This window comes from Athene noctua, chromosome 5 (assembly GCF_965140245.1).
Source record: "Athene noctua chromosome 5, bAthNoc1.hap1.1, whole genome shotgun sequence".
NCBI lineage: Eukaryota > Metazoa > Chordata > Aves > Strigiformes > Strigidae > Athene > Athene noctua.
Window position 1 is genome coordinate 58,659,213 of NC_134041.1, and position 26,644 is coordinate 58,685,856.

General features: G+C 35.5%; 1 protein-coding gene across 9 annotated transcripts in view; it reads left to right on the forward strand.

The window, feature by feature from the left end:
- ATRNL1 (attractin like 1) overlaps positions 1-26,644 on the forward strand; it is a 520,660-nt gene that overhangs the window by 26,342 nt on the left and 467,674 nt on the right. For all 9 annotated transcript variants that reach the window (XM_074907807.1, XM_074907805.1, XM_074907804.1 and 6 more), the window contains exons 2-5: positions 17,807-17,890; positions 19,904-20,017; positions 21,285-21,413; positions 24,644-24,852. In XM_074907807.1, the coding sequence (XP_074763908.1) occupies positions 17,807-17,890; positions 19,904-20,017; positions 21,285-21,413; positions 24,644-24,852 (536 nt within the window). The remainder of the gene's footprint in view (positions 1-17,806; positions 17,891-19,903; positions 20,018-21,284; positions 21,414-24,643; positions 24,853-26,644) is intronic.

The window sequence follows — 26,644 nt, forward strand, 5'->3', positions numbered from 1 at the left end:
CTCCCATTATATATTCTCTTCTTAGTAGCTTAAATCTACTTCTACTTAAATTGATGCTTTCTGTCTTAAAAATCTTTATTTGCAATTTAGTCACCCGCTTAAAAGGCAAGTTATTTGGTCTAACTGTCTCCAGCTTTCTGTGTTGCTACCTAAAGGATCCCTCTTCTCTTCTGGCATGTCCAAAATTTCTTCTGTGTTTATATCACTCTTCTCTATTGAGTGGTAAAGATACTAGAGAAGAACGTTCAGAACTACAGATCAAAAGTGTTGAGAGTGTTCCAACAGGTTTCTGATGGTGAGCTTTGCCCTGTCTTGTCCATAAGACCCAATCCTGTATGCCTGGGATCTCATGCCAGAGGTAACATGGTCAGGGCACTGACAGGGATGAAGAGAAGGAAGGGTGGCTCTGTGTGTGCATGGTAAATTGCAGAGAATATATATTGTGGCTGGTGTTCTGTAGAATGTCTGAACAGGAAAAGCTTACTTTTGCAAGTACCTGCCAGACTTGATCCTCTTCCACACAATGACTTTAACCTAAATATGATTTTAAAGTGAGATTTTATTATGTCAAGAGTAGATACATTCTGCTGTGAATGTGGGGTTATGTAAGATGATATACATGTGCTATATAATCCTACCCTTAGTAAATGGATTTGCAGCCTAAGAACTTCTATGAGTCAGAAACTTGGATCTTTAGGCCGATTCAGGAAAAAGCATTTTAAAATGTAAAGGGATTAAAAACTTGTATTCCCAGTTACTTTGTAAGTAAAGATTTAGCTAATTTTCTAACTAAGTGAAAAAACTGATATTAGGTTGGCAATTTCCCAAAATCCGGGCTGAAGAAGCCATCTCAATCTTGTATATAGAGATAACTTTTAGACCTGGTGTTTAAAAAGTAGTTATTTTATTAAGCTATTATTATTTGATTTTATTAGAAGTAGCTATTTCACAGTAGCTTCCCCTCATGGGAGGGGAAGAACGTGAGAAAATCCAACTGAACTAGAAGGGTTGGGAGTTCGCTTGGCTGGGAGATGAACCTAATCTACTGTCACTCTGGGTCTGACTCCAGACTGGTGGTTCAGTGCTACCTGCCGGGGGGTGCAGCCTGTGCTGTGCTGGCTGGGTCAGTGCATTCACAATAAAGTTTGGGTCTGGCTTCCCTCTTGGACAGAGAAATTGAGGAAAAAGGGGCTGTGCTTCATTTAGTTACACGGGGTGCAGAGATGAAGCAAAATAACCTCTGTAGAAGACTGTGCCTTGTTCTGCCTTTGCTGGCTGGTAGAGTTTTATACAGCCTGATCCGTGTCTGGCATTATTTTTGGGGAATGCACTTGTTAAACTGCAGGTGTGGATTTTATGAACATTGGACAAAAGTGAGCGAATTCACAGATCAAAATAAAACTCTTTCCACAAGTATGTAATTTAGTTACTCAACATTATTTACCTTGATTTATATAGTCACTGGAACTAAGCTAACACATGTTTGGATGAAGACGTTTTTCTCCCCTTTCATTTCTTCCCCTAAGTAAGTTATTTATTAAAATAGCTATACTTTTAAATACCACATCTTAAACTTCAGTCTTTTAAAGCAATGAATGAAGTGTCAGCTTCCTAATTCTGTATTTTGAGATGCTGTAAAATATGTCTAGTCTTGGAGTAATTTTCCTCTTGGGTGTTTTCTGTGACCTTTTTTTCTTTTTGATAAAGAGTATGCATCCATAGAAGTGTGTGTTATTTTTTTCAGTTTTGAATAAAAGTGTATTTTGGGGATGACTCAGCAAGCCCTCTGGCTCTTTTTAGGCCGATGATAAACTTTCAGCTTCCTTGCTGAAAAACAAGCATTGCTAGAATTAGTTTGAATTTTGCTTTAATACGTTTTAGTTTAATGACCTACTAACAGTCCTGCGCACAATGCTGTCCTCGAAGAGTTGAGGTCAGGAGTGATTGAAGCTCAGATTAATGATTTAAGAGCACCTTCTGGTGACTAATCAAAGGCCAAAAAAATGTTTATTTTGACTGGATTCCATGTTTAGAAATGTATCTAGAAATATATCTTGAAAACAGATTTGATATATGTTTTTTACAGGAGAATATACTAGAATATAGTTTTCTTCTTGGCCTTTCGTCTCTAGAACCTCTTTGGTGCCCCCCCCCCCCAATCTATTCTGTTTGTGAGAATTTCTGAACAGATGCATATGCTAGATAAGATCTAATAAGAGTAGCAATAACCAGAAACTCTAACTCTGTCAGAAATTGAGGTTCAGCTGTGTTTTTAGGTAATGTAGTGTTTTTTTCCTGAAACAGCACTGAATGTTCTTTGGTCTGTAACTCCACTTGCACCTCTTCTAATTTGTAACATTTTGAATCTGGCCAGACCATGGTTTGGAAACAGTCACATGTTGAAAGAAGACAATGTTATATTACACGTTGTAAAAGTATTGAAAAGGTTTAAGGTCAACTGAAAGTTTAAGAAAAGTTAAGTTTCATTTCCTGTGACTTGTTGCTGGTATTAAGCTTGCATGAATGAATCCTTGGAATTATTTTCTTTAAAGAAGAAATTATTTTTGTATTGATAAACATCATAGCAATTTTGCATCAATGTAACTGATCAATAGGAACTTTAGAGTCTTGAGTTATTTGAGAAAGTAGCACAAATGGCAAACTTGAGTCCATAAACAACAGAATAAAAGCAACATTAAAACTTGCTTTTATTGTGTGAGGGGTTTCTTTTGATCTGCATTCTAAACCGGTTTTGAAATTCTGGATGAATGCTGCTTTCTGACCATGTTGGTAACACAGAACCTTTCAAAGAGTATTTGAGTATTCTTTTGTCCAATAAAAATTAAGAACATTTATTGTAGTTTGTGTGGTTTTCTAGATTTAGAATTGGTTTGTCATATCTGCTCACTTATTTTTACCTGTAGTGAAACTTTCTGAAAAGCAAAACCAAGCATCCAGAACACTTAAATTATCTTTATTCCTAATTAAAAAACCACCAAACAAAATATGATTGTCATGATATAGAATATGATGTGACATATTCATGACATACTGCTTATGTCAGTGCATGCCTGTTTGCAACAGTGGACTGGAAAGGTACACAAAAAACAATCTAGTAGAGCATGTGATCACATAGGTAAGGAAAGTCAATTTTATTTAAACAGGATTGGTTTCAGTTGTCATCCTTGCTGCAATAATAATCTTCCTTCAGCTAAATACTTTCCTTTCAGATGACTCTATGCAAACCAGTGTACCACTTTCTGAATTTGCTATCTGTTCCAGTTTTGTTGAAGCCAATCAGATAAAACAAAAGTTAATCTCTTTGATGTATCTTTCGAAAGCCTTTTTTTTTAAAAAAAATTCCATCAATGCCAGGAAATTTACTCTGTGCTTGACTGTTAGGTGACTTACTGAGTGGGGTGACCAGGGCAATTTAGATTTCTGGTTTGATAGATTTCAAGGAACAGGTAGATGATAGTTGACACAGTTAAATGCCGACAGGCATACTTAATGGCATGTTTGTAAGGTGGTTTATTAAATAACAAAAGTATCTCTTCAGAACAATTCTGTTTCTGTCTACAGTTGCTGAGAGTTGGGGAAACTTCTCCCACAGCATGAACGGTGGAGGGTGTGCCGCTAGTAGCATATGATACCTCCTTTTGGCATGTGATTCATGACATCGGAGAAGCAGCAGCGTCAACCCATCTTTCTCATTCCCCCTAACTGTTCAGCTGCGTTGAAGCAATTCTCTGCTCTAGTGCATTTTGCTACCTGAATCATCACTTCTTCTCTAAGCCTTAGGGTCACTGCTATTTTCTGACCCTATTTCAGCGTGATTGCTTGCTGCCTTGTGTCTCTTCCTCTACTTGTTTCCAACTGCCTAATTTACTGGCTTTAGACTTCAGTGTATGGCTTCGTTGATTCCTGCTGGCTTTTGGGCTCTATGCTGTCTATCAGAAGCTCCTCTCTGTGGACAGGTATAGTTTCTGTTTATACTGTCTTGATGAAGAGTGGATCCTTCTTTCTAACGTATTTTGCTTTGTGTTTGAACTGAGTGAGGAAATAGCAGCAGCAGTTCTGAGAGCTTCTCATAGAAAAAGTTAGATTGTCAGCCTCTGAGAGGGAAGTGAGTACAGCCTGTTATCCTAGGAACAATTCTCAGAATTTCTGCTCATGAAAGATTGTCCTACACCTTCCATATTCTATCACCGATAAGCCAAGACAGGCTGGCTGTGTGTCCCACGTGCTGTGCTATATCCCTGTAAGGATCACATGAATAGGCTTATGAGAAAGAGATCTGGTCTTGTAGGTGTGTGTCTTGCTGTTGACTCTTACAGGGAAAGCAGGGCTTTCCAAGCAACGTTCTGCTGACCTGCATTCTCTTTTTGTGGGAAACTGGGGGCAACAGCCCCTGTGACGAGTTCCTGTAGGTCCTGTTTCCTCATTCCTATCTCTAGCTATGTTTTGAGCAACTGGCTGATACTGATCAGTGCTTTGGCCAGCTACAGCAGAAGGGTTTTGGAAATCTCAACAGAAACTTTTGTAGTTTTGTTCATTGATTTAGCAGTGTCTTCATCAAGACAGGATTTAAAGGGACTTCAAGTTTTTAAACTCAAGTTTTCTGTTGTAATTTTTCTGCTTAGCAGAAAGAAATTATAAACCAAAGTTTTTTTTGTTCTATGCCTGTGTGGTGAATAAACCCATGGAGTTTTACTGAAAAATTTCAGAGTTTGATCTTTTATAATTGTACTAATATGGTGCCTCATTTAAATCCTAAACCCATATAAGACTGTGAATGGAATATGTACAGTCTCACTTGAGCTTTCTCATTAGAACTACAGGAATGCACAATGGATCAGTCTGCAGGATGCAACCTGTTCATTTTTCTGTGTGTGTCTTTTTTGTGTGTAAAGCTTTAAAAATGCTTATACCACCTTTCAGAGATTTCCATTAGTTTTGTGTTGTATATTGGTAATTTTTCACTACTTTGTGCTTCATTGCCAAAGAAACTAAACAAGGGAGGTAAGAGAGAAAATATTTGATAAATGAAGCTGTTATTTAAATTCCATGATTAATTTTTGCTTTATATCACTTTGTGTTTGTGGATAGTAAAAATAACAGAAACACCTTCTCCCCAAACCCCAACAAAACTGCTCTGAATGTATGTAACACAGACTAAGATTTATTTCAGAAGGGTTTAAGACTTCTGTAGTTATGAAGTTGTCAGGGTATTTCACAACACCAGCTTTGGAGATGCAAAATCATTGCATTAGCAGGTCTTCTGTTAACAGTAAATAAACGGGAAGGTATATTTAGCTCGGTAACCAATGGATATAACAAAGATCTAAGTGTGCCCCTGTCTTCCAACAGTTCTATCACTATTTGCAAACTGTTCTCGGTGTTTCATTTCAGTTGAGAGTTTATGAGCTCAAAGCTAAAATTGCTAACAAGTTTTGTCTGTAATTTTTTAAACTTGTGTTTCATGGATTCTGGAGTTTAAACACAGAACAAATTACAGGCTAAAGATATCCCCCCCCCCAACCCCCAAAACCCCCAAATCAAAAAACCCCCACAAACAAACAAAACCCCCCAAATTTCCTCTACCAATATGTGAAGTGTTTAATTCTGTGAAATTTTGGACTCAAAATATGTAGTCTTTCCTTTCTGATATCTTTATAGAGGCAGTATTGGAAGTTGCTAACAGTGTTACGATTGATCTATTAATTAAAAAGTCAACCAGGAATTGAGTGAAATGACATCTCCCACAAATGATGTGTTCTAAAATGATGGGTTTTAAACTACTGTAAGAATCTTTCATATCCCCAAACAGGAATGCCTTGTAATAGCCCAGAGACATGAATGCCATTATTCCAGTTCTTTACAGAAAAAAAAAAGGGCTGTGTTTTGTACTTAAGGCAAATGTATAATGTCTTGATAATCACTATAGCCACAGGAGTAAAAATAAGTTGTTATCTATATAATTATCTAAAAGATGGTACTTGAAACCTAGTTAACAACCAGTCATTTGAATTTATTAATCAATTACATTTTTTAAAGAACTACTATCTCTTCTTATCTCAACATTTATACTGTCTGGGGTTGTGTTCAGGGACTGGGAACCTCTTGTGAAGCAGTATGTGTGCTGATGGGAGGTGGAAGAGAAAGGAGTTGCTGTTTATATATTTGTATAAAAATAGAATGAGGATGCTGAATAAAAAAAGGTGTTGAAAACGAAACAAATCGTAATATAAAACAAAACAAACTTATGTTAGTGTAGTCTTAGGGATGGGAAGAGATACTCAATGTCCTTGTTTTTCTGTTTGGAGTGTGTGTGTCAAAGTATACTGCATTTGGGTAATTTCAGAATTAACATAGCTAGTGGGAGCTGGTACTAGCAGCCTTATGGTAGGAGGTAGTTTCCTGCCAGGAAAACTCTGTCCTTAACAAACATACATTTTGATGGTTAGGTATTAATCAGTCTAAATGACTGAAGGGTAGAAATAGCAGTTTCTTGTTGAGCTCAGGTGTTCATTAGAAACTTGTCATAAATAGACAGTGAGAAATTTAGGAGTAGGTGACACACTGGATTTAGGGCATTTGGCTGTTACTGCAGGAAGCTTAAGTTAAAGCCCTGAACTAGGTCACAAATGAAAGTGAGATTTATAGTGATGTACAGTGAAGAATTGGCACAGTGTGTTACCTTTTTGCCAAGTACCTCAGTCTGCGTTGTCTATATGCTTTGTGCCCTACATTTTAAGATACTGTAGCATGGTTAATTATAGAAGTCTTATAGAATACATACATATTGCTCAGTAATAAATATATACATACATATGTTTAAAGTATATACAAATACATAAAAATTCATGAGTAACTTTATCCTTTACTCATGTTAATCTTGTGACGAAATCAAAGCCTGTAGACCATCTTACTTTAAAGTGGAACCTACTTGGATTCAATCTACTTTAGGCAGCAGAGTTGAAGTGAAAGAGGTTAACAAAATAGTGTAAAAATATGTTAAAAAATACACTTAATCATGTTGCTTTTGGAAATGGAGGGGAGCCTTATAGAAAATAAAGCATAGAGAAAAGAGCTCTAGCAATTAAAGAAACTTAAATTGTAACTTTTTTTTTAAACACTAAGGATAACAAAGGATAATGTGTTACTTATGGGTAATGTTAAAGTATCATGATCTGTTCAGGTACAGAATTTTTCTAAATGAAATAATAATTGTAGTAATGTGGTAGGATAAAAGTAATAGGACCACTTCAGTCTATCACAGTGTGGTGTTTTTTTTTTTTTTTTTTTTCTTCTGTTATTTATTTCTTTATTATCTTGGCAACATTTGGCCTTAAAAAATAATTCTTGGCTGAAATGAACATTGTAAAATGTTCGAGCTCTGAGGTGTCTCCTTGCTTCCAGTCAAATTCCTACTTGCTTCTAATAGTAGCTATCTATATGGTTACATTAGAGAACTCTGGGACTGCAGGTAATATCCTTCTGAGTCAAGACTAGTCAGAATTTTGAATATTTCAAAACTTACTCTTTTTTTTCTGAGAAAACGAGTAACCATGACATGAAACCATGAGTGCAAGAAGTTCAGCCAATGAATCAGATAGATGGTCTGCTTCTTACTCAGGAATTATTTTTATAGAGCTTTTTCACGTTTTGTTTTTTATATCTACAGTAGCACTTGTAGCCATAATTAAATAAGATGGTGATAAAGGGAAATAGTTGATGTCTTGTGTTTTTATCAAATGTGAACTTGTTTTTTCTATCAGTTCTTAACTTTAAGCATAGTGGCAGGCCTATTTATAGGCAGAATTTTGGATGACATCTATGAACTTGCCTAGTCATTTCTAACAGAGTAGGTGTCTGTCTCGTATGGCTCTGTCCAACCATGATGGTAAAATAGGAAATACCAAATGTGTGTATTATTCCATGTGAGAGATGAAGCTACATTTGAAGTTTTATCCAGGTCAGTGGAGGATATTGTTCTATTTGCAGTATCTTTTAAAAGGCATTGATTTCAGAGTTGAGTTGAAGAGGACCCCTGCCACCTGGAAAATATTGGCAAGTTTCAAACTGTTAATTGGTGTAGCAATTCTGTAGAAAGTAAGCAGTTCATTGTTGAACTCTGTAGATTCTCAACTCAATTTTATAGAAACTTTCAGTAAATATTACGTGTAGATACAACTGTGTAAAACAAGATAACATAGAAACTTTTATAGTTGTTGATAACTTCTAAATGTTTGGGGGTGATACAGTATTTAGTAGTTTCGCTTTCTTAAAATGTAGCCTAACAGTCTTCCTCCCTTTCCCCCAAATGGAAAGGTTTGCATTTAGAAAGTATTTTCTGACTTCAGGTTAAACCTCAGGAAAACAGGTCAACCATTTTTCAGTAAAACTTGGGTATCTGTGTTAAACAATTAAGCTGTAATCTCTAAGAATCTGATTTATCTCACAGATGCAAAATCAGGTGCTTTTGAAGTCATATTAAAAGAAATAGTTTCTTGATGGATATCTATTATATTCATTAGAGGAGGAATAGTGGCACAATGAGAGATATAGGTAAGGAGCAGTTTTTCTGAAGATAATCCAAGTAATTTTTCAGAAGTCTTTGTGGTTTTCTTCTTGTCACACTATGTGAATATCGCCATTCAAAAAGGCTGAGAATCTGCTGAAGGATAATAATGGATTTAATGACAGATTTGAGAGCTGATTTATTTTTCCTTCCTGTCTCTTTCTTCAGTCAGCTTCCTAAAGTGTTTATCATGCTGGCTGCACTCTATTCTCCCTCGTACTGTATCAGTGTCTTTGCAGACCAGATTTTGTTAGGCTTTGCTGCCTGTCTTTTTTTTTTTTTTTAAAGATTTGAGCTCTCTCAAAAAATTGCTTCTCCTCTTGAAGTTCTGTTATTCCAAAATCTGCGTTCATTTACATAGTTATAAAAAATAAACAAATACTTGGTAGAGAAAATGGTGTGTTTCTTTGCTTAGATTCAAGGCAGTAAGTACTTGGATTGTTTTTTAGATAGTTATGGCTTATACTCACATATTTTAAAGGATATATGCATGTACTCTGAAGAACGATCTGAAGATAGAAGCCATCATGACTTTTTCAAGACCCATGCTATGAAACTACACTTTCAGTAGTGTTATTTGCCCAATTTAGATATCAAGCTGTTAAATGAAAATAGTCCAATCATTTGTACAGTGAGAGAGATTGTGCCTGTTCTTTACCTTGTCTCTTGGCCTCTGTTCATCCAAAATTGTTAACTCATTTTGGCAAAACCCCCCTTAAATTAAGAGCATTTTGACATATGTTATTGCTGGAAACTAATGGGAAAAGTTCTCAACATTCAAAAAAAGTAGAAAGCTCTCTTTTATACACATGTCTTTCTTGGTCTTGATATTAAAACTGTGAGGAAGAGGAAATCCTTGTGTGTTTGCACCTTTACTTTGCAGTGCTGATGTCTGGCAATGACCTAGTTTTAACAAACATAAAACCCAGCACTGTTGTAGTTGGTTGAATGACTTACATTACAGTGTACAAAATTAATGCAAATGACCTTCTACATACGTGCACTTGAGTTCTAATTTTGGTAGTACTGACTTGTTAGTGTTTCCAGAAGTGAATGACTAATGAATATGAATAACAATTCAAAATCTGACGTAGCTGAGTAATGGAAATATGGCTGTTATGGGAAGTGTAGGAGTTTTAAGAAGAACTTTGTGATAAATATGCATAAATATATCATTTCTTATGGAGTCCATTGATTTTAGGTAGGATTTTTCACTATACAGTGTGGCCAGGAGTTACCATTTTTTAAGCTTGTGCTTTTATCACAGAAAAAAAAAATAGATTTTTTCCTACTGAAAAAGTGATTATAAATGAAACTTCCCATGCAGCAAGTTCCAGATCATGCAAGCTGCATTGATCCCACATAGTATTGCCTGAAGAAAGCAGTACTGACAGAATTGGATTTGTATTTCTACACTTCAGTAGGCATGATTAACCCCAGTAAGATGAACAAGAGTAATACTATTTTGTTCCTTCTGTGGAGGAGTTTAGCAGTCATAGGAAATTACAGGTTGTATATCAGCATGTATAAAGGAAGTTTTTCTGCCCCTTTCATTCAGCAGAACTGGCTACATTAAGGACATTAAATATTCTTCTCTGGTTGCTATGCTGGTCAGACTAAACCTGGAGTATGATAGGTACCATTTTGAGATGTAGATGCATTAGAGAAATTCTAGAGGAGAGAAGTCTAGAAAAGGGTGCATGAGAAATGCTAGATTAAATTCTTCAACTCAGAGAAGAAAAGCTTGAAGGCAGGTATTTGTAAAAGGTAAGCAGAAAGAGGAAGGGAAATACCTGTATTCCAGGTCTGCTCTGGGTAGGACAGCAAGTAATATGTTTAAATTGAAGTTAAAAAAAAAAAAAAATCAGACATTTAGAAAAACTTTCTAATAATAATAAGGATAAGTCAGTACTAAAATAGATTGCCTAAGAAGATTGTAGACTTCTGTCATTGGAATTATTAAGAACAGATTAGACAAATAACTGTGAAGAAAGATTTCAGTATGGTTGATCCTGCCTTGGGATAGGTGTTGGGGCATGTTGTAACTGAATGGCAATTTAAGTTTTTTTTTTGGGGGAAAAAAAGTCAAGTACCACCTAACACTGAGAAGGTAGAAGAAAATCCTTGGGTAGTCTCATACAGTATTTTCACAGTAATTTTAACTTACAATAGAATACATTTTGGTATTACCTTTAACGTTACTATGTTAGTTTTATTTTCTGCATCTGGTTTGTCTACCAAGTCTTCGTAAGACTGTGCCCACATTTGCTTATTTCTAGTCACTTTATGGATTCCCTTTTAAGTATAACAGTCACACATTCAGATACCCTATTCTAAATAACCTGTCATGGTCTGTGATCTGTGAATTTATATAATCCTGTGCAGACTAAGGAAGGGAACAGATTTTTTTTAAACTTTGATGTAAGTGTAAAATACATTGCTTAACAAAGATGCCTTGTAGAAAAGAACATCTACTTCGATTTTGGTATCCTTTCAGTTGTTTTTGAGACTATTACTGTAGAATAACAACCTTTTTCAGAAACAGTAAATGAGGAAACAAAAAGGAAACAAAACATCTGTTGGGAGTTGAAACTTAAATTCATATTTTGCAACAATCAAAGATTATATCCCTGCTAACTTTATTAAAAACAAACAAACAATTCTCAAAAAATCTAAAACCTAAACACTCAAGAAAAAAATAGATGTGCCTCACATAACTATTAAGCTTCTTGAAATACAGAATATATTCTTATGGGGGAAAAATGTTTTATTGTAGTCTTCATTTTAGTGTTCTGGGGTTTTGGGATTGTGTTGCAGCCTGATTTTTTTTTTTTTTTTTTTTTTTTTTAAAAAGTTAAAGGTAGGAACTGAATACTTTAAGTAGTAGGAAAATTTTACAATAGAAACTGTTACATTGTCAATGGATGAAGTGGGGCATATTTAAGAGCATGCCTTTGATTAGTTGGCATGTGAAAAGTTGTTGTGAATGTCCTTACTGTTTCTAAATATACATTCTTCTATTAATGCAAAGCAGTATGTAACAAGTGTAGGAGTGATTGGCATATGCAAATATTTTCTTAATGTATTAAACACTTATTCCTCTTAGTCATTGAAGAAAAATTAGAACTACAGTATGTTCAGTATATTCTGTTTTAATATACATTGGGGAAAAAAAATTAAACAACAGCAAGATTCTACAATAAATGAAAAAATGCAGGAAAATAAGATACAAATTCTTAGGGTATTTGTCAGGTGCCAATCAATGCTTTATGCTTGGAAAATAAAAATCTGGCAGTGAGTTTTTCAGAACATGTTGTTTTTCAGACCTTCCTTTGAAAAATAAAGACCTTAGTCTATCACTTAAAATTTTGGTATGAGAAATGGCCTCTTGATCTCTTTATTTCCTTCTGGTATCACAGTGCTCACTGATTCTGGTTTGTTCTGTAAGATGGCCCCAATTTTAGTATTCTTCTTTCTTAATGTATTCATTTGATCTCATCTGGGATGTGTTGTATCCCTGCTGTAAAGGTTAGGCACAAGATCTTGAGCTAGAAAGACTGCCCCTACTTGTATTTATGAAGGATTTGATCTTACAGCTTTGAAGCACAGTTATTGATTTTTATTTTTTTAATAAAACACATTTTCATGAAAGGTGGAAAGGAGATGGAGCAAAATTTTGCAACAATGAAGAGAATAGTTCTTGACTGACATAAAAATACTGATATTGAGATGAACCTATGTAGCAAAATATGCTCTATATCTTATTCAGATATATCTGAAGTAGGAATTGCAAAGTAATCCAACATTTCTTAAAAATCTGACACTAATATAGAGATAAATGAACCTCTTTATAACCCCCTCTTTTATTTAACAGTGAATATTTGTAGTATTATGAGTGGGCCTTATGCTTTGTTTGTGCTAATGCACATGTGTTATAAATCAGACCTCTGTCTATCTACCAGCAGTTTTGTGGATCTCCATGTTCTGCTGATTACAGAAAATACCCAGTGACTTCTCTGGTTTAAATTAGTTGCCCTTTCTGAAAGATTTGATGATACTCTTCTTTTAGAAGAAGACACAGGAGATGACATGACTGCATTTTTCACAGATTTATAAATATTACAGCCAGAAAGGCCCATGTTAATAACCTGCTCTGTTTTAGGTATTGCAGGCTGTAGATTTCAACTGACTACTCCTTCATTTTTGACCAATAATTTTTAACTGAACTAGAACATACTTTTCTCTTGGAATGCATCAGTCTTGATTTAAAATCTCTGCGGTGGTAAAAATAGAATTTACAGTGGTAACATTTAACTCAATTATATTTGCCATTATTTTATAACAGTGGTAATATTCCAAGGGAATATAGTTCTCTATTGCATGTTTCATTTGCCCTGTGTTGGTTTCAGCCTTTATCCCCTGAGGTTCTGGTATATGTCTGTCTGTTAGATGGAACAACCTATAGTGCCACATATCTTTCACATAAGCTATTACTGACTAATTAGCTCGGTGAGTGACTAATCTGTCACTGATGCTTCTGAATGTCTTTAACTCTGCTGTGCAGCATCCTGACTTCTTTCTATGATCTGGTAGATCTGTTTTACAGTATACAGAAAAGAGAAATGTTCTCTTGGCATGCGTCTCTAATTCTTTATAGGTTTTGATTATAACCCTGCCAACTAAAAAAATATTGTTGTGTTTATGAGAGCAGGCGTGCAATTTAAAATGCCAAAATAAAACATCAGCTGCTCCCCTGTGCATTCTGTTTAGAAAGCTGGAGTCTAGGTGTGATAAACCTGTGGTTCTTAAGAAGGCCACAAAAATAGTTCTGGCTGCCTCCTCATCCCTGAAGATTTCTCAGCAGTGAACAGGGAGCGGGGTGCAGTGTGTAGGCATCATTCTGGCTTTTCCACTTCTGTGACTAAAGCTCGTAGTCATGTTGGCTCATCTGGATTTTAATTGTTTGACAGGATCACTGTTAATTACAGAGTGAAGCTATGTCCACAAATACCTGGTGTTACATGATAGAGATTATTGCTCTTGATTTGGTAAGAGGTTATGTGAAAGTAGTACTGCTTATCTGAGTCTTATTTATGGGATTTGGGATTTGATAATGTTTGGAAAGAAAAATGATACAGAGAAGCTCTTGGTATGACTCAAGAAACTTAAAGTAATACCACTCTTATGCTGTGTGTTTATTTTTAAGAGAACAGTCTCTTTATCTTACCATTTTTCACAACCCTTGTTAAAAAGCAATGTCATGCTGCTCTTTACATTTTTCAGCAAAGTACAATAGCTACTTCAAAGGCTATCTACTCTTCTAAAAGAAACTATCAAAAAATTATCAGCCTAGGTGGAAAGGGAAATTTTTTGCACTCTACTAGTGCCAAAGGGCTGACCTAATAAAACCAACTCTCTTAAGTCACCTCTATTGCATTATGCAGCTACTAAAGAAGGCAATGGTCATGACTGCAAATGAATACTTATGATATTTCACATTTCTTGCAGCTAAATAAATATTCTGTGACTTGCTATATAGGACTTTACATCTGTATATAACCATATGACAGCACTAAAAGTATTTTGGTTGGAATTTTATGCATTACTGCCTTCTAAAAAAAAAAAGCCTTCACCTTAGTGCACACTCAGACATGGGATCTGCTCCAATAATCAGCTTTACTAAGGTTCAACCGTGAATACTAGCTTAATTTTAAAATCAGTGATGTACAACTTAGACTGCTAAGTTGTAAGTTGATATGTTGTTCAGAACTGTCCAAACAATATAATTAATAATAGATAATATATTTAATAAATCTATTTCTCCTGTATATGAACAGGAAAGTATGCCTTTAGGTAAAGTTGGTATTTCTCCACAAAAGTATTATGGACTTAAACTGCATGTGTCTTTTGCTTTCTTCTAGCAAAAGTATTCTGTGACCAAGCACTGAATCCCATGGTTGCACCTGGCAGCAGCATGGTTAGCCTTTCCCCATGGCCATTGCTGAGGCTTCTCCCCTGTGCAGCAGGGGAGGGGTGGGAGTTACCAGCTGTGCCTCATCATTCATTGCTTTGCTTTTTGAGCTGCACCAGTGTCCTGGTTTTGGCTGGGACAGAGTTAACTTTCTTCCTAGTAACTGGTACAGTGATGTATTTTAGGTTTAGTATGAGAATAGTGTTGATAACACACTGATGTTTTAGTTGTTGCTAAGTAGGGCTTATCCTAAGTCCAGGATTTTTCAGTTTCCTATGCTTTGCCAGCCAGGAGGTGTAGAAGAAGTTGGGAGGGCACACAGCTGAGACAGCTGATCCCAACTGACCACAGGGATATCCCGGACCATACAGCGTCATGCTCAGCATATAAAGCTGGGGGAAGAAGGATGAAGGGTAGGAAGTTTGGAGTGTTGGCGTTTGTCTTTCCAAATCACCATTACACATGATGGAGCCTGGCTTTCCAGGGCATTGAATTCCTTGGTTTACTTTGCTTGTGTGCGTGGCTTTTGCTTTACCTGTTAAACTGTCTTTTATGTCAATCCACGAGTTTTCTCACTTTCACTCTTCTGATTCTCTCCCCATCCCACCATGGGGGCAGTGAGTAAACGACTGTATGGGGCTTAGTTGCTGGCTGGTGTTAAACCACGACAAACAGGGTTTGTATGGCACTTACCAGGAACTACTGCTTCTGGGGAGTGGTGTACTGCAGCATTTAAACCAGCAAAACCTATTAGCTTTTTAGGGACATTTTTTCTCATCTGTCAGCTGACTGAAGTATATGGTTGTTGTTTGGTTCTGTTTTTTTTTTTTTTCCTCCCAGTCTTTTGCTCATGTTACCAGCTGTTTATCTGCTTTTCTTCTTTTTATTCAGAAACATAAAATACGTTATTGATACTGCTTTTATGCCTTGAAAATGTTTTGAAGTACATTTATTTGGATAGCTCCCCATATTAGAAGGCTTTGTCTCATTTCATCAAAAGGAAATGGCAAGTAAAAAAAAAATCTTCATTCAAACCACTAATAATTTGAACTAAGCAGCTTACAAACTGATGCTAGTTCTTACAGGAGAGGTGAAGGAACTTGCTTAAATACCTAAGAGTTTTCACAGACTTTGTCTCATAAATGCTTCTTCCTTTCTCCTTTTTTTACTTCCTTTACACGTGTTTATAGCTTTATGTTTAGAATTGCAGACCTTTGTTAATAAGTGTACATTTAGTGTTTGATATGAGTTCGAATGTAAAAAACTTGAAGTAGATGTGGTAGTGAATAGTTTTAAAATTGGTGTGTACAGCTCCAAAGATAGTAGGATAGCAGATACTGAATTCCTGTTCAGCTAGACTCCTGGTGAGAAAATTTAGCTGTAACTTGGTCAGCTTGTTCAACATTGCCTCTGGGCTTAGATCTAGTGTATTGATTTATTAAAAAGACTGCAACAAAACAGAAATACCCAACTGCTTCTTTTTCCTTATTCAGTGATAATGATTATCTTTCCACACTATGGTGGAAGAAATGAGTATTTCTCATTATGCATTTATATTCGTTATCATTGTTGTAACATTTTATAGAGTAGGATGGCCAGTGTTCACAGTGGAGCAAGGTCACCAGAGATGTGTGTTAACGCATGAACTGCAGAATATTATTGTAAAAGATACAGAAAAATGGGGTAAATAGTGAAGCTAGTGTGCTGAAGATACTGAGCTCTTTCAGAAAGCTTTTATGGTAAAAGATTATTGAATTTCATCTGCTATTTTATCACTCTGTATAGATTAATTGAAGTAATATATATGAACAGAGGAAAAAGATTCCATTTCTACATTAAATGAATTTCTATATGTAATGAATCTTGAACTATCATCACTCAGAAAAGAGTTATAGCAGCTAGTTGTGTTTAAAATGTCAGCATAGCAATTATTGAAAGAGCAAATAAAATGTTAGGATGGGAATAGAGAACAAAGTGGAAATCATTATTATGCTGCTGTACACATTTATGGTGCACTTACATCTTGAATATGATATGCTAATCTGTGTTGATCTCAGAAAGAATATAGGAGACTAGAAAAGATATATTAAATACTTGGTGTGGGAATGATTAAATATAGTTATTCCGTATGATAAACTACTAAAATGAGCAAGGATTTCTCAGGTTGGAAAAGGGACCATGGAGTGAAGGGAGGGAAACAACACAGGCTATTACATTTTTGAGTGGGATAAAGCATGTGAACAGGGTACTGTTGTTCATCTCATCCAATACTAGACCTAAGAATGTCAGATGAAGTTGCCAAGAGGTAGGCTCAGGACAAAAACACTCGAGATGTCTCTTCATATATATGTGGAAATTATTCCTGCAGGAGGTTCTAGATGCTGCAAGTTTACATGAGCTTACATGGGCAAACTCCTAGGAGAAACATTTACCTGAAGCCAATACAAAGGCACAACCTCTGGCTGAGAATGTCCCCGAGCTGCAAGTTGAAGTTCGTATAACTCTGTGGGGAGTACCTGTAGGGATTTAAATGCTTTTGTGGGTATCCACTGTAGGTCACTGTCGGAGACAGGGTACTGGGGTACGTCAGCATTTTTGTCTGACCTTTTACAGCTCTTCATATGCATTTTATTTAATTTCTGTGTATTCCAGGGTTGTTCTGCTTTCCCATGTCTAATCGCTGACCAGGAATAAGAGAGGGACAGGCTGGCAGATATGGTTATTTAAATTTATAATTTATACCTTAATTTCTTTTGATCTAGAACGGTTTTCCTACTGCTGCTGTGATCTAATTTCAGAAGTAAGATGTAAAACAATGGCAAAAGAAAGAAACAAACAAACCAAAATACCTTTAAACAAAAAAAACCCTTTACATTGGCTTGGATCCATTTTATGTGAAGGATAATTTGAACTATGTGTAGTATTTGCTTGCTACTGAACTAAAAAAATTAGAAATCTTGTGATTGCCTAGGGGAAGAAAGAAAATCAATGATATGGAATAATCAGGATTCTAGTTTTTATGAGTAAAAATAGTGTGACAAGAAATACAAAGAGAGACTCGACACTTTCCTCTACCCCTAGACTTCACAGAATCTCAGAATTGTCTAGGTTGGAAAAGACGTTGAATATCATCCAGACCAACCGTTAACCTAACATTTATTTCCATCCCGGAAGAATCTATTGGTATGTTGATGATGTGTATTCTGTTGTGCTGTCTCTGGTTTACTATGGCACTGTTTTTTCTCTTGTAGGCTAACAGAACCTTCTGGATATTTAACAGATGGACCAATAAATTATAAATATAAAACTAAATGTACATGGTTAATTGAAGGATAGTAAGTATTTATTTTCATGCTTAAAATTTTTGACAGTTTGTTACTGTGTATTCTAGAGATCTAAAGAACTTCTCAAGTAGAAACTGCATCTGGATACAATATAAACAGTTTTAGGGGTTTTTGTTTAAATGTTATAGAGATTAAAAAGTTGAAGTAGGATTTTCAGCACCGCTCAGTTGGCCAGATTCCATTCCTGTTCAAATTGCTGGCAAAAGTTAGGCTGACATTGGAATTTGGCCAGTGCTGCAAGCTCTCAAAACCCTGTGATAAATATGTTGCCTGTTTGAGTACCTTTACATAAGTTCCAAATGTGATTACAGAATCCTATTATTTAAGTCATTGTCTTATTTATCTTAATTAACTCATATCAGTGATAAATCAGGAATGGCTCCAAGTACAGAATGCTTCCACTCTAATGATAATTTTTGTTGTGTGGCTCAAAAGTTAGTGCTTCTATAAAGTATTTTCTTTTGAAATCTGATTTTTCCTCACGAACTTAATTTTAAAATCATATTGTGCTTGTAGTTTATATAGTTCAGATATTTCATATTTGTTGCTATTTTTTTCAGTTTATGTAGCACAGAACCACACAGACCCACACAAAGAAATATTGAGACACGTGCAGTAGTATGGCTAACTGTCAAAGGCACGAATTTGTTAAACTTCAGTGGGATTCTTTTCCCCAAGGCTATGGGTCAGGATTTTGCTGAAGAATGTAGTTGAGTCTAAGTTCTACTAATATTCCAGAAGAAAATTACACCCTTCTGTTTTTCCATATGGTCATGATCTCAATTACATTAGATGTCATCTTTGTCACTGCACTTCAGTAATGAACTATGATCTAATTTTGGTCTGCTCATATGCAGATAGTAATTTAAACACAACAGCAATGAAGTTATGAGTAGTTTGCAAAATCATTCAAGTAGAAATGTCTTTAAGCAGGATTGGGTGATTAGGCTATGGCTGAATATCTTTCTTATATAGTTAGACTTCTCTTTTTACCCGAGCTAGCTCAGGAATATTTGCACTGCACTACACTAGGCTAAAGTGGAAACATGCCTCAGGACTGTACGCAAACTCTGCTTTGAAGTTGGTCTTCACTCTGTTCCTCCTCTTTGCAGGAGATGGTGGAGTGGGTAGCTGGAGGAAACAATATGCTGTACAATATGTGGAAGAGTAATGCAACCCAGTAACATAGTGCAAAATGTCAACACACAAGGAAGTCACATATGTATAAAATACTCCCTCTTAAAAAATGAACAAAGATCTCTTTCCAAATGATCTCTCACAAAAAAACCCCATATGTTTTCCAAACTGACAAACTGCATCCAGGCCTGTCAGTGGGGGGGAAAAAAACCTAAAGTGAAATAAAAGAAAATAATCAGCATGTTGCATGGAATGTATTTAGGAGTCTGCTAATTTGGTCATATGAGAAAATTCCCCTTTCAGAAATCTTACAGTCCTCATTTGGATCTCTACCAAAAAGTGGTAAAATCTGATTCTCAGGTGTTGGGGGAAATTATATCTTGCACTAATATTGCTTGCTATTTTAAATTTTTATGTTAAGATTTTTATTTTCAATAACTGATATATTATTGAAATGAGGAAGTGAAGATGTGTAGGTGATTTGTCTTGAAAAACTTAAACCTCATAGTCCTGACACTGTAAAGTAAAGCATGTTGAATTCCCATACTGAAATGGGATACTTTCAATTCTCTGAATTCATGGTTTTGAATACTGATAAAACCTGGTGAATTTAAGTCTCTTGTTAATTTTAAGGATTATTAGATTTGGACTGAAGATGTTATTTTTAAAGTTTTCTAAGATAAATTGCAATATTTGCTCTCCCTGAATTTTGTTATTTAACTGTTTGAAATATTTAGTTAGTACTCAAAATGTATTAATAGTTATGCTGTCATGATCAATTTTGCTGTAATTTCTTTATCTTACAAGCTCAGTATTTCTGTAAATAATTTTTTATATTAATGTTTGGTGTGTTTGTTTTTTTTTCAGCCCAAATGCAATACTAAGATTAAGATTTAATCACTTTGCCACAGAATGTAGTTGGGACCATATGTATGTATATGATGGAGATTCAATATATGCACCTTTAATAGCTGTATTTAGGTGAGTGTATCTATTAGCCTTTTAGTCCAAGTAGTCATGTATGGACATTTTTGGTTTGTAGGGGGGGAAAAAAAAAAACATTAGAGACTTTCTCTACCTTTCTGTTAAAATTTTGGGAAACATTCCAGAAAGAATGCTATGCAAGGGGGCTATAGTTTATTAGAGAGAAGGCACAGGATCCTAATCCTCTGAAGTCAGTAAAAATTTATTCTTTGGATATCCATTGAGTACAAAGCTATATTAAAAAAACCCAAAACCAGCCCCCCATGCATATATACACACACGGTCTGTGGGGCAGAAACTGTACTTCATTTTCTGTTAAGAAATACTGATTATGCTGCTGATGTTTAGGAAATACTGATTACGTAAATGATAGTGTTTTCCCCTAAGGGAACTACTCTCAGGTCATTCCTCCTTCCTGCCCAGCTACAGCAATCTACACCACCTCTGCTAACTCTTCTGAATTTGTTACATAATTGCTTGGTGGTTTTCTTTTTTACCCCCCAAACTTGTAGTTGTTAAATGTGTCTGGCTATTATTCAGTACCTGAATTGCAGCATAAATGGAATGAAAGAAAGGTTGCTCTTCCTGTGTTCTTTACTTCAAATGTCTTTCAGTTTATTGATTGTCAGTTTTTTTACTTAGGATTCTTATACCTTTTAATTTATATTTGTGATGTGGCACTTTTTGATCCTTTTTCTCAGTATTTTTATATATTGCTTTTTTTCCTACTCCAGTCTTCATATAAGACTGGTACCTTTAACATCTTTCTGAAGTTTAAAAAAGTATTTTAATTTTCATTGAAAATTGCCTTTTCATGGAGATTACTTAATTATCATACTTTCCAGGTTTGAAATGATTTAATAAGATAAATTTCTAAAGATGCAAATATTAAGTGGAAATAAAATTTATGCTGATAGACAGTGAGTGTTAAGCACCTATCTGAAGGATATATGTATTTTTTCAAAGTTAAAATAAATTTTAAAAATTATACTCATGGTGCTTGCACCCTCAGAATAATCTAATATGTAATTTTGCATTACTGTGCGAGGGAGGAGGTGTTTTGCTTTGTTTTCCTGGAATACCCTACCTTACCTTGCAGAGATATGGGCAAGTTTTATACACTTTTTATTATTTGTTTTTTGAAAGAAGTATTTAAATGAGATTTATGAGTTATCTATATAATTAACAACCAGAATAGCTAACATATTTTCCTATTTTGTTTCCTCTCCGAAAGACTGATTAAAAACATCATTTTCTTTTCCAGTGGTCTAATAGTCCCTGAAGTACGTGGAAATGAAACTGTTCCGGAAGTAGTTACTACATCTGGCTATGCATTGCTACACTTTTTTAGTGATGCTGCTTATAACCTAACGGGTTTTAACATTTTTTACTCGTAAGTATATTTTAATAAGTAATTACTTTGTTAATTAGCCTATCATTTCTTTCAGGAGAATGACAAACCCAGGGAAAGTGTTTATCTATTGATTTTATTAATAATCTTAGCATTATACTTTGTGGTATGTTTCAAAAAACAAGAAGCTGGGGTTGTAATTGGGTTATCATTAAGGTACTAGTTTAAAAAAAAAAAAAAGAAAAAGAAAATGAGATAAATATGTTCTGAGTGAAGCCACATGGCCATTCCAAGAGTGTGTTTTTCCTGTGCCATATGGAACTAGAATGCATCCCTTCCAGTATTTATCTGACACATGTAGTTGTCTCATGGAATAGAAGGGAGGTTATATCTACTGTCATATCAATTCCCTTTTCTTGTACTAGAATCGTCTGTTGCTTGATATTTTTTTTTCCTCCTGAATGGACTTCTATGTCTTTTGAAACAGCCTACTTTCATTTCTGTGCCAGCCGCGAGGGTTTTATTCCATTTCTTCTTTACTTCTTGGGTACTTTTCCCTCCTGTTGCCCATCTCAGTCTGAATTCTGCCTTCATAGTTCTTATCTGCACTGTCTGTCTTTTAGTTTCTCTGATGGCAGTCTAATCTGATATTACTATGCTTGCTTTCCTCCAGTCTGCTTTTCTGTGTCAGCAGCTCTAAAGATGCATTCAATGGACCTGAGTCTCTTCCTTCTTACATGCACCAGCTGTTGATTGCAACTTCTGTCTCAGTTGGGACATGATTGTGACACATAATGTGATGTCTCTTTATACTGGATACTTTAGTTCAATGAGGGATTGCTTGGTCCTGTCGGACCTGTTTTTCACGTGATAGTTTTCCCATGATTGAAGATATTTTTGTTCCTTTCAATTAATTCAGATTCTGAAATACCAATATTTGGTATGTGGTGGCCAGCACTGCACATCAAACGTGAATGTACATGTAATATTTTTGTCATATTCTTCATTAATTTAAAATTCCTGTTTGTGCCTCTGACCATAGCTCTACCCTTGACAGAGGTCTTTATTAAATTTTCTATAGAAAGGTTGGTTCTATAATTGGTAGCGGTTTGCCTACCTTTTACCAGATAATAAATAGCTGTTCAGAGTTTGGGAAATCTCACTAAGTATGTTGTATTGGAAATGACACTCTAGAAGACTGTGTATTTTTAATTTTTGTCAGTTGACATCAGTAAAATGCAATCACTTGGCAGACTTCTCTACTGTAATTAGATACATTTTTTCAGTTATTCCTGAGGCTTTTATTGCACGTTTGTGTTTGTCTTGGGATCAAATGGCAATATGACATGGTAGTCTTAAGAAATGAGTGTAAGTACTCTGCATTCTTTTATAACTTGGTAATGTGGTGCATGCTACATATCATTACCTAATTATTTGGAAGATTTAAAAGAAATGAAAAAAACCTGCCAGTTTTTAATTCCATTACATATAAAACTCACAGTTTTAGGTACTCTGTTCTTCTGTTTTCTCTTGCAATGGATACTTGTAATTTTTTTAATAATCCAACGGTAACTTTCTTTATGATAAAAGAAGTACCTATGATTGTTATTTATGGCTGCATTAACTTTTTTCTGTCACTTCTGTTAACCCTCCTCTTCCTTGGTTTGGTAACCTCAAAGCAGTTTTTAACTTAATCTTTGACTTCATCTCGATGGACCACTTGTATTCTGTTATTTTGGGGAAGACAGTAGCACAATTAGCACAATATCTGTGACTAAAATGCCATGTTAGTTGCGAACAACAGTAGTTGCTTCAGAATTCTCTGAGTAAATTTTGTGTTCCTTGGAAGGTAACCTGCTTCCAACTCTGCTGATCCAGTTTTTCCTCGTTCTGTTTGAATCCTTAACGAACCTGTTGGAATGGGAATATGTCTACTTTTAAACTGATACTTCTATTGCTGGAAAGACTTAAATGTTCGCCTTCACACAGAACACCCTCCTGGTAAAGTCAGAGGGAGAGGTTCCTCACTCCTATGGTACAGAGCAGTTAATATATATCAGTGTGGTTTTAATGCCGTTTGTGTTACAAGGCAACACCCACAGGATGCTTTCAGTTCAAAATTTTCTTTTTTGGTGATGTAACAGAATCAATCCTCTGAGGTGTGAGTCTTCAGAAAATGAAATCATGTCTACTGACTGTCCTACCACAAATACATTTGGCCAAAGGCCAGACTTGAACAATTCCTCACTAACTTTTTCAGTTCCTTCTTCCTTTGGTAAGAACAAGGAAGGCTATGAACAGTATCTAGCTCTCATATCTACAGGGAGCAATCTGTATTATCAGGGGTTTGTAGTAACAGTTTATTCTGAATTTCAATCCAACCCAAGTAATCAAAAAATGTTTTGAATCCTTTTTGGACTTCATCAGGTGCATACTGCCTGAAATTCTGTTCTTGGAAACTCTTGGACCCACATCAATGTCCTCCATCCCTCCTCACCTCCAAGGAGTTGCCTGCATTTCTGGAATCAGTTTACATAATTTTGCAGTCCTGTTGCCTGTGATCTCAGTGCTTGGTAGAGCGTATCACAGAAATGCTAACTCCCATAAGAGTCACAGACTTCTTTCAGCCTAATCTTTCATCTTTTTGCATCTCTGACTGCAGAGTTAAGGAGGCAAGGTTAAGGTGCCTCTATTATTAAGGATTCAAAGCATGAAGTGCTACCTGTAAGTAGTTTCAGTTTATTTGCCATCTTGTATTTTCTTCCTGACTCGTTTTTTTTCCCGATTTTATTCCCCTCAGATGTTAGACAAGCTGTATTATAGCATGGACCAAAGCCGCTCAGGAAAACCTTTTAACTGTGTGCCTGTGGTGCAGACTTTAAGGGTTATGGTTCACAGTTGCTTCCATTGTGGATGTTCCTAGAGATAATAAGCATTTGAAGGGACTGACTAGAGTGCTGATACTGGAACATAGGAAAAAATATACAGTGATCTGTCCAGGAAGGGCCTGTCCTTCTACTTAATGTCAATATTCTTGTTATAGTACAAGGTGTTTGATCCTGACTGCGTCACAGACTTTGTATGTAAGCTTGGATGAACACCTCTTCAGCTCAGTTGCCTGTAAAATCATCATTAAACTTGTGTTTTATCAGTACATAGAAATTTTTCTGGAAAAAAGGTACTTTAACAAATACTGTTGGAATACTGTCAGATAAAGCTACTCTCATCAACACTTGGCTTGTCATTTCCCTTATTTTGCATATTTTTTTCAGAATGAATTCTTGTCCTAATAACTGCTCAGAACATGGAAAGTGTACAACCAGTATGTCTGTACCAAGCCGGGTATATTGTGAGTGTGACAAGTACTGGAAAGGAGAAGCCTGTGATATTCCATACTGTAAAGCCAACTGTGGCAGTCCAGATCATGGGTACTGTGATTTGACAGGCGAGAAGCTGTGTGTCTGCAATGATAGCTGGCAAGGTAAGGTTTTGTTATTTGGAATCAAGTTAATCTTTAAAAAAGATCTGCTTTTAATCCATCCCATCTAGTATGCACATTAGCATCTGATGAATACACACTAATGAAAAAATGATTGGAGTAAACGTCCATGTGGACCTAGTTCTGCATATTTTAATACCATAAAAGACTCACAGCTTTGTTATTTTCTGTCTGAACACACTGTGGAAATATCTGACCTAAACTTTCTTGTGGTGGTCATTCTTCTTTCTGGATTGGTAATTTGAAAAAATAATGGCAGGAATTACTCAAGAGTTGTGAGCACTACTGAAGACTAAGTTCCTCCATAGCCTAATTTCCTACTTATTAATTTCTTTAATGTCTAGATAGATTTGATTTTTTTTTTTCCTACCCTTTCTTAATGCCACATCATTACATCATATTTTGAGTACTTCCTGAGGTAAGTATTCACTGTCTGTTTTTTCGTTGTGTATTATATGTATAGCCTCTCAATGAAAAAGGAAGGTAAGCTCTCTTGTTACGATGATACAAGAATGTCTATGTGGACACGTACAGTGGATTAATGGATGTACTGTGAGCATGTGCTGTAGTTTTATTCCCCGTACCATAAATAATTTTCTTATTACTAATATCCTAAATCTTAATCCTAAATCCTTAAGATTGCTTAAGATTCTAAGTGTTTAATTCACTAGCTATAATTACATCAGATGTTTGTGAATTTTTTCTTTTTATCATTTACCGCTCCTATTAGAAGTCTCAATTGGATAAGCGTGCTATATATTGAAATTGCCATTTTTCTCTTAAAAGAAATATTAAACCACCTCCAAATTACTTGGCTGATGTGCCCTCTTCCCATTACTTCCTGCCTCTACTTTTGTTTTATTGCTGTTTCTTTTTGCACGTCAAAGGAAATGACTTTTTTTTTTTTACTCCTATTAGCTGTCACACTTAGACCAAAGACACCATGAGATTTAATACATTTCTGTTCTTAATAATTAATGAAGTTGTTCATTAAAAGGCAGTCAGGGCACCCGCAGAAAGGAAGTGGGTTAGCAATATGGTCATTGAATGGAAACAGTGCAGACTTGTTACTGAGTCATTTAGAACCTCTCGTGATTGTAGTGCACAAAAAAAAATCCTGAAAGCTCAATCGCTGTAAGGAAGTTGTGAATAGAACTTGCAGCAAGAATATCACCCTTTTATTTGTGCATTGATTCCTTGCAATTTCAAGTTGCTGGGTACAAAATGGGGAAAAGTCACAAATCTTTAGAAACACTTTTTAGGCTATACCTTCATTTACAGTGCTATGATCTTCATTAGAAGTTTAGAGCAAAAAATAAAACTAGAAGTCTAACTGTCACTGTTAATACCTTCTTTTCATCTAGCTTTTCTGGGCATACTAGCTTTCTGTTCTTTCCTACAGTGAGTAGGATTATATAGAGATAACTTGCTTCATTGTTCCTTGGAACCAACATAATTTCAATTTTTTCTTCTTAAATTCAGTGACAGATGAGATGGCTTGGATACATAATTGCTTTTCCTTATTAAGTACAAACCAATACCAAACTTTCCTTAAGCTCTCTGGGAGACTGCTTGCTTCTGTTCTAGTTATTTATTTATTTGCATCTATGCACTCTATAGTTTCTAAACTGGCAGTATTTCCTATGTAGGTTATTTGCAATGCTGGAATCAGAAAGGCTTCTACTTGTCTTACTACTCCTGCTGTCCACAGAGGTTTTTCTTGTGCTTGGTAATTCAAACCAAGTGGCTTAAGTAGGGTCTTGACTTTTGCTTT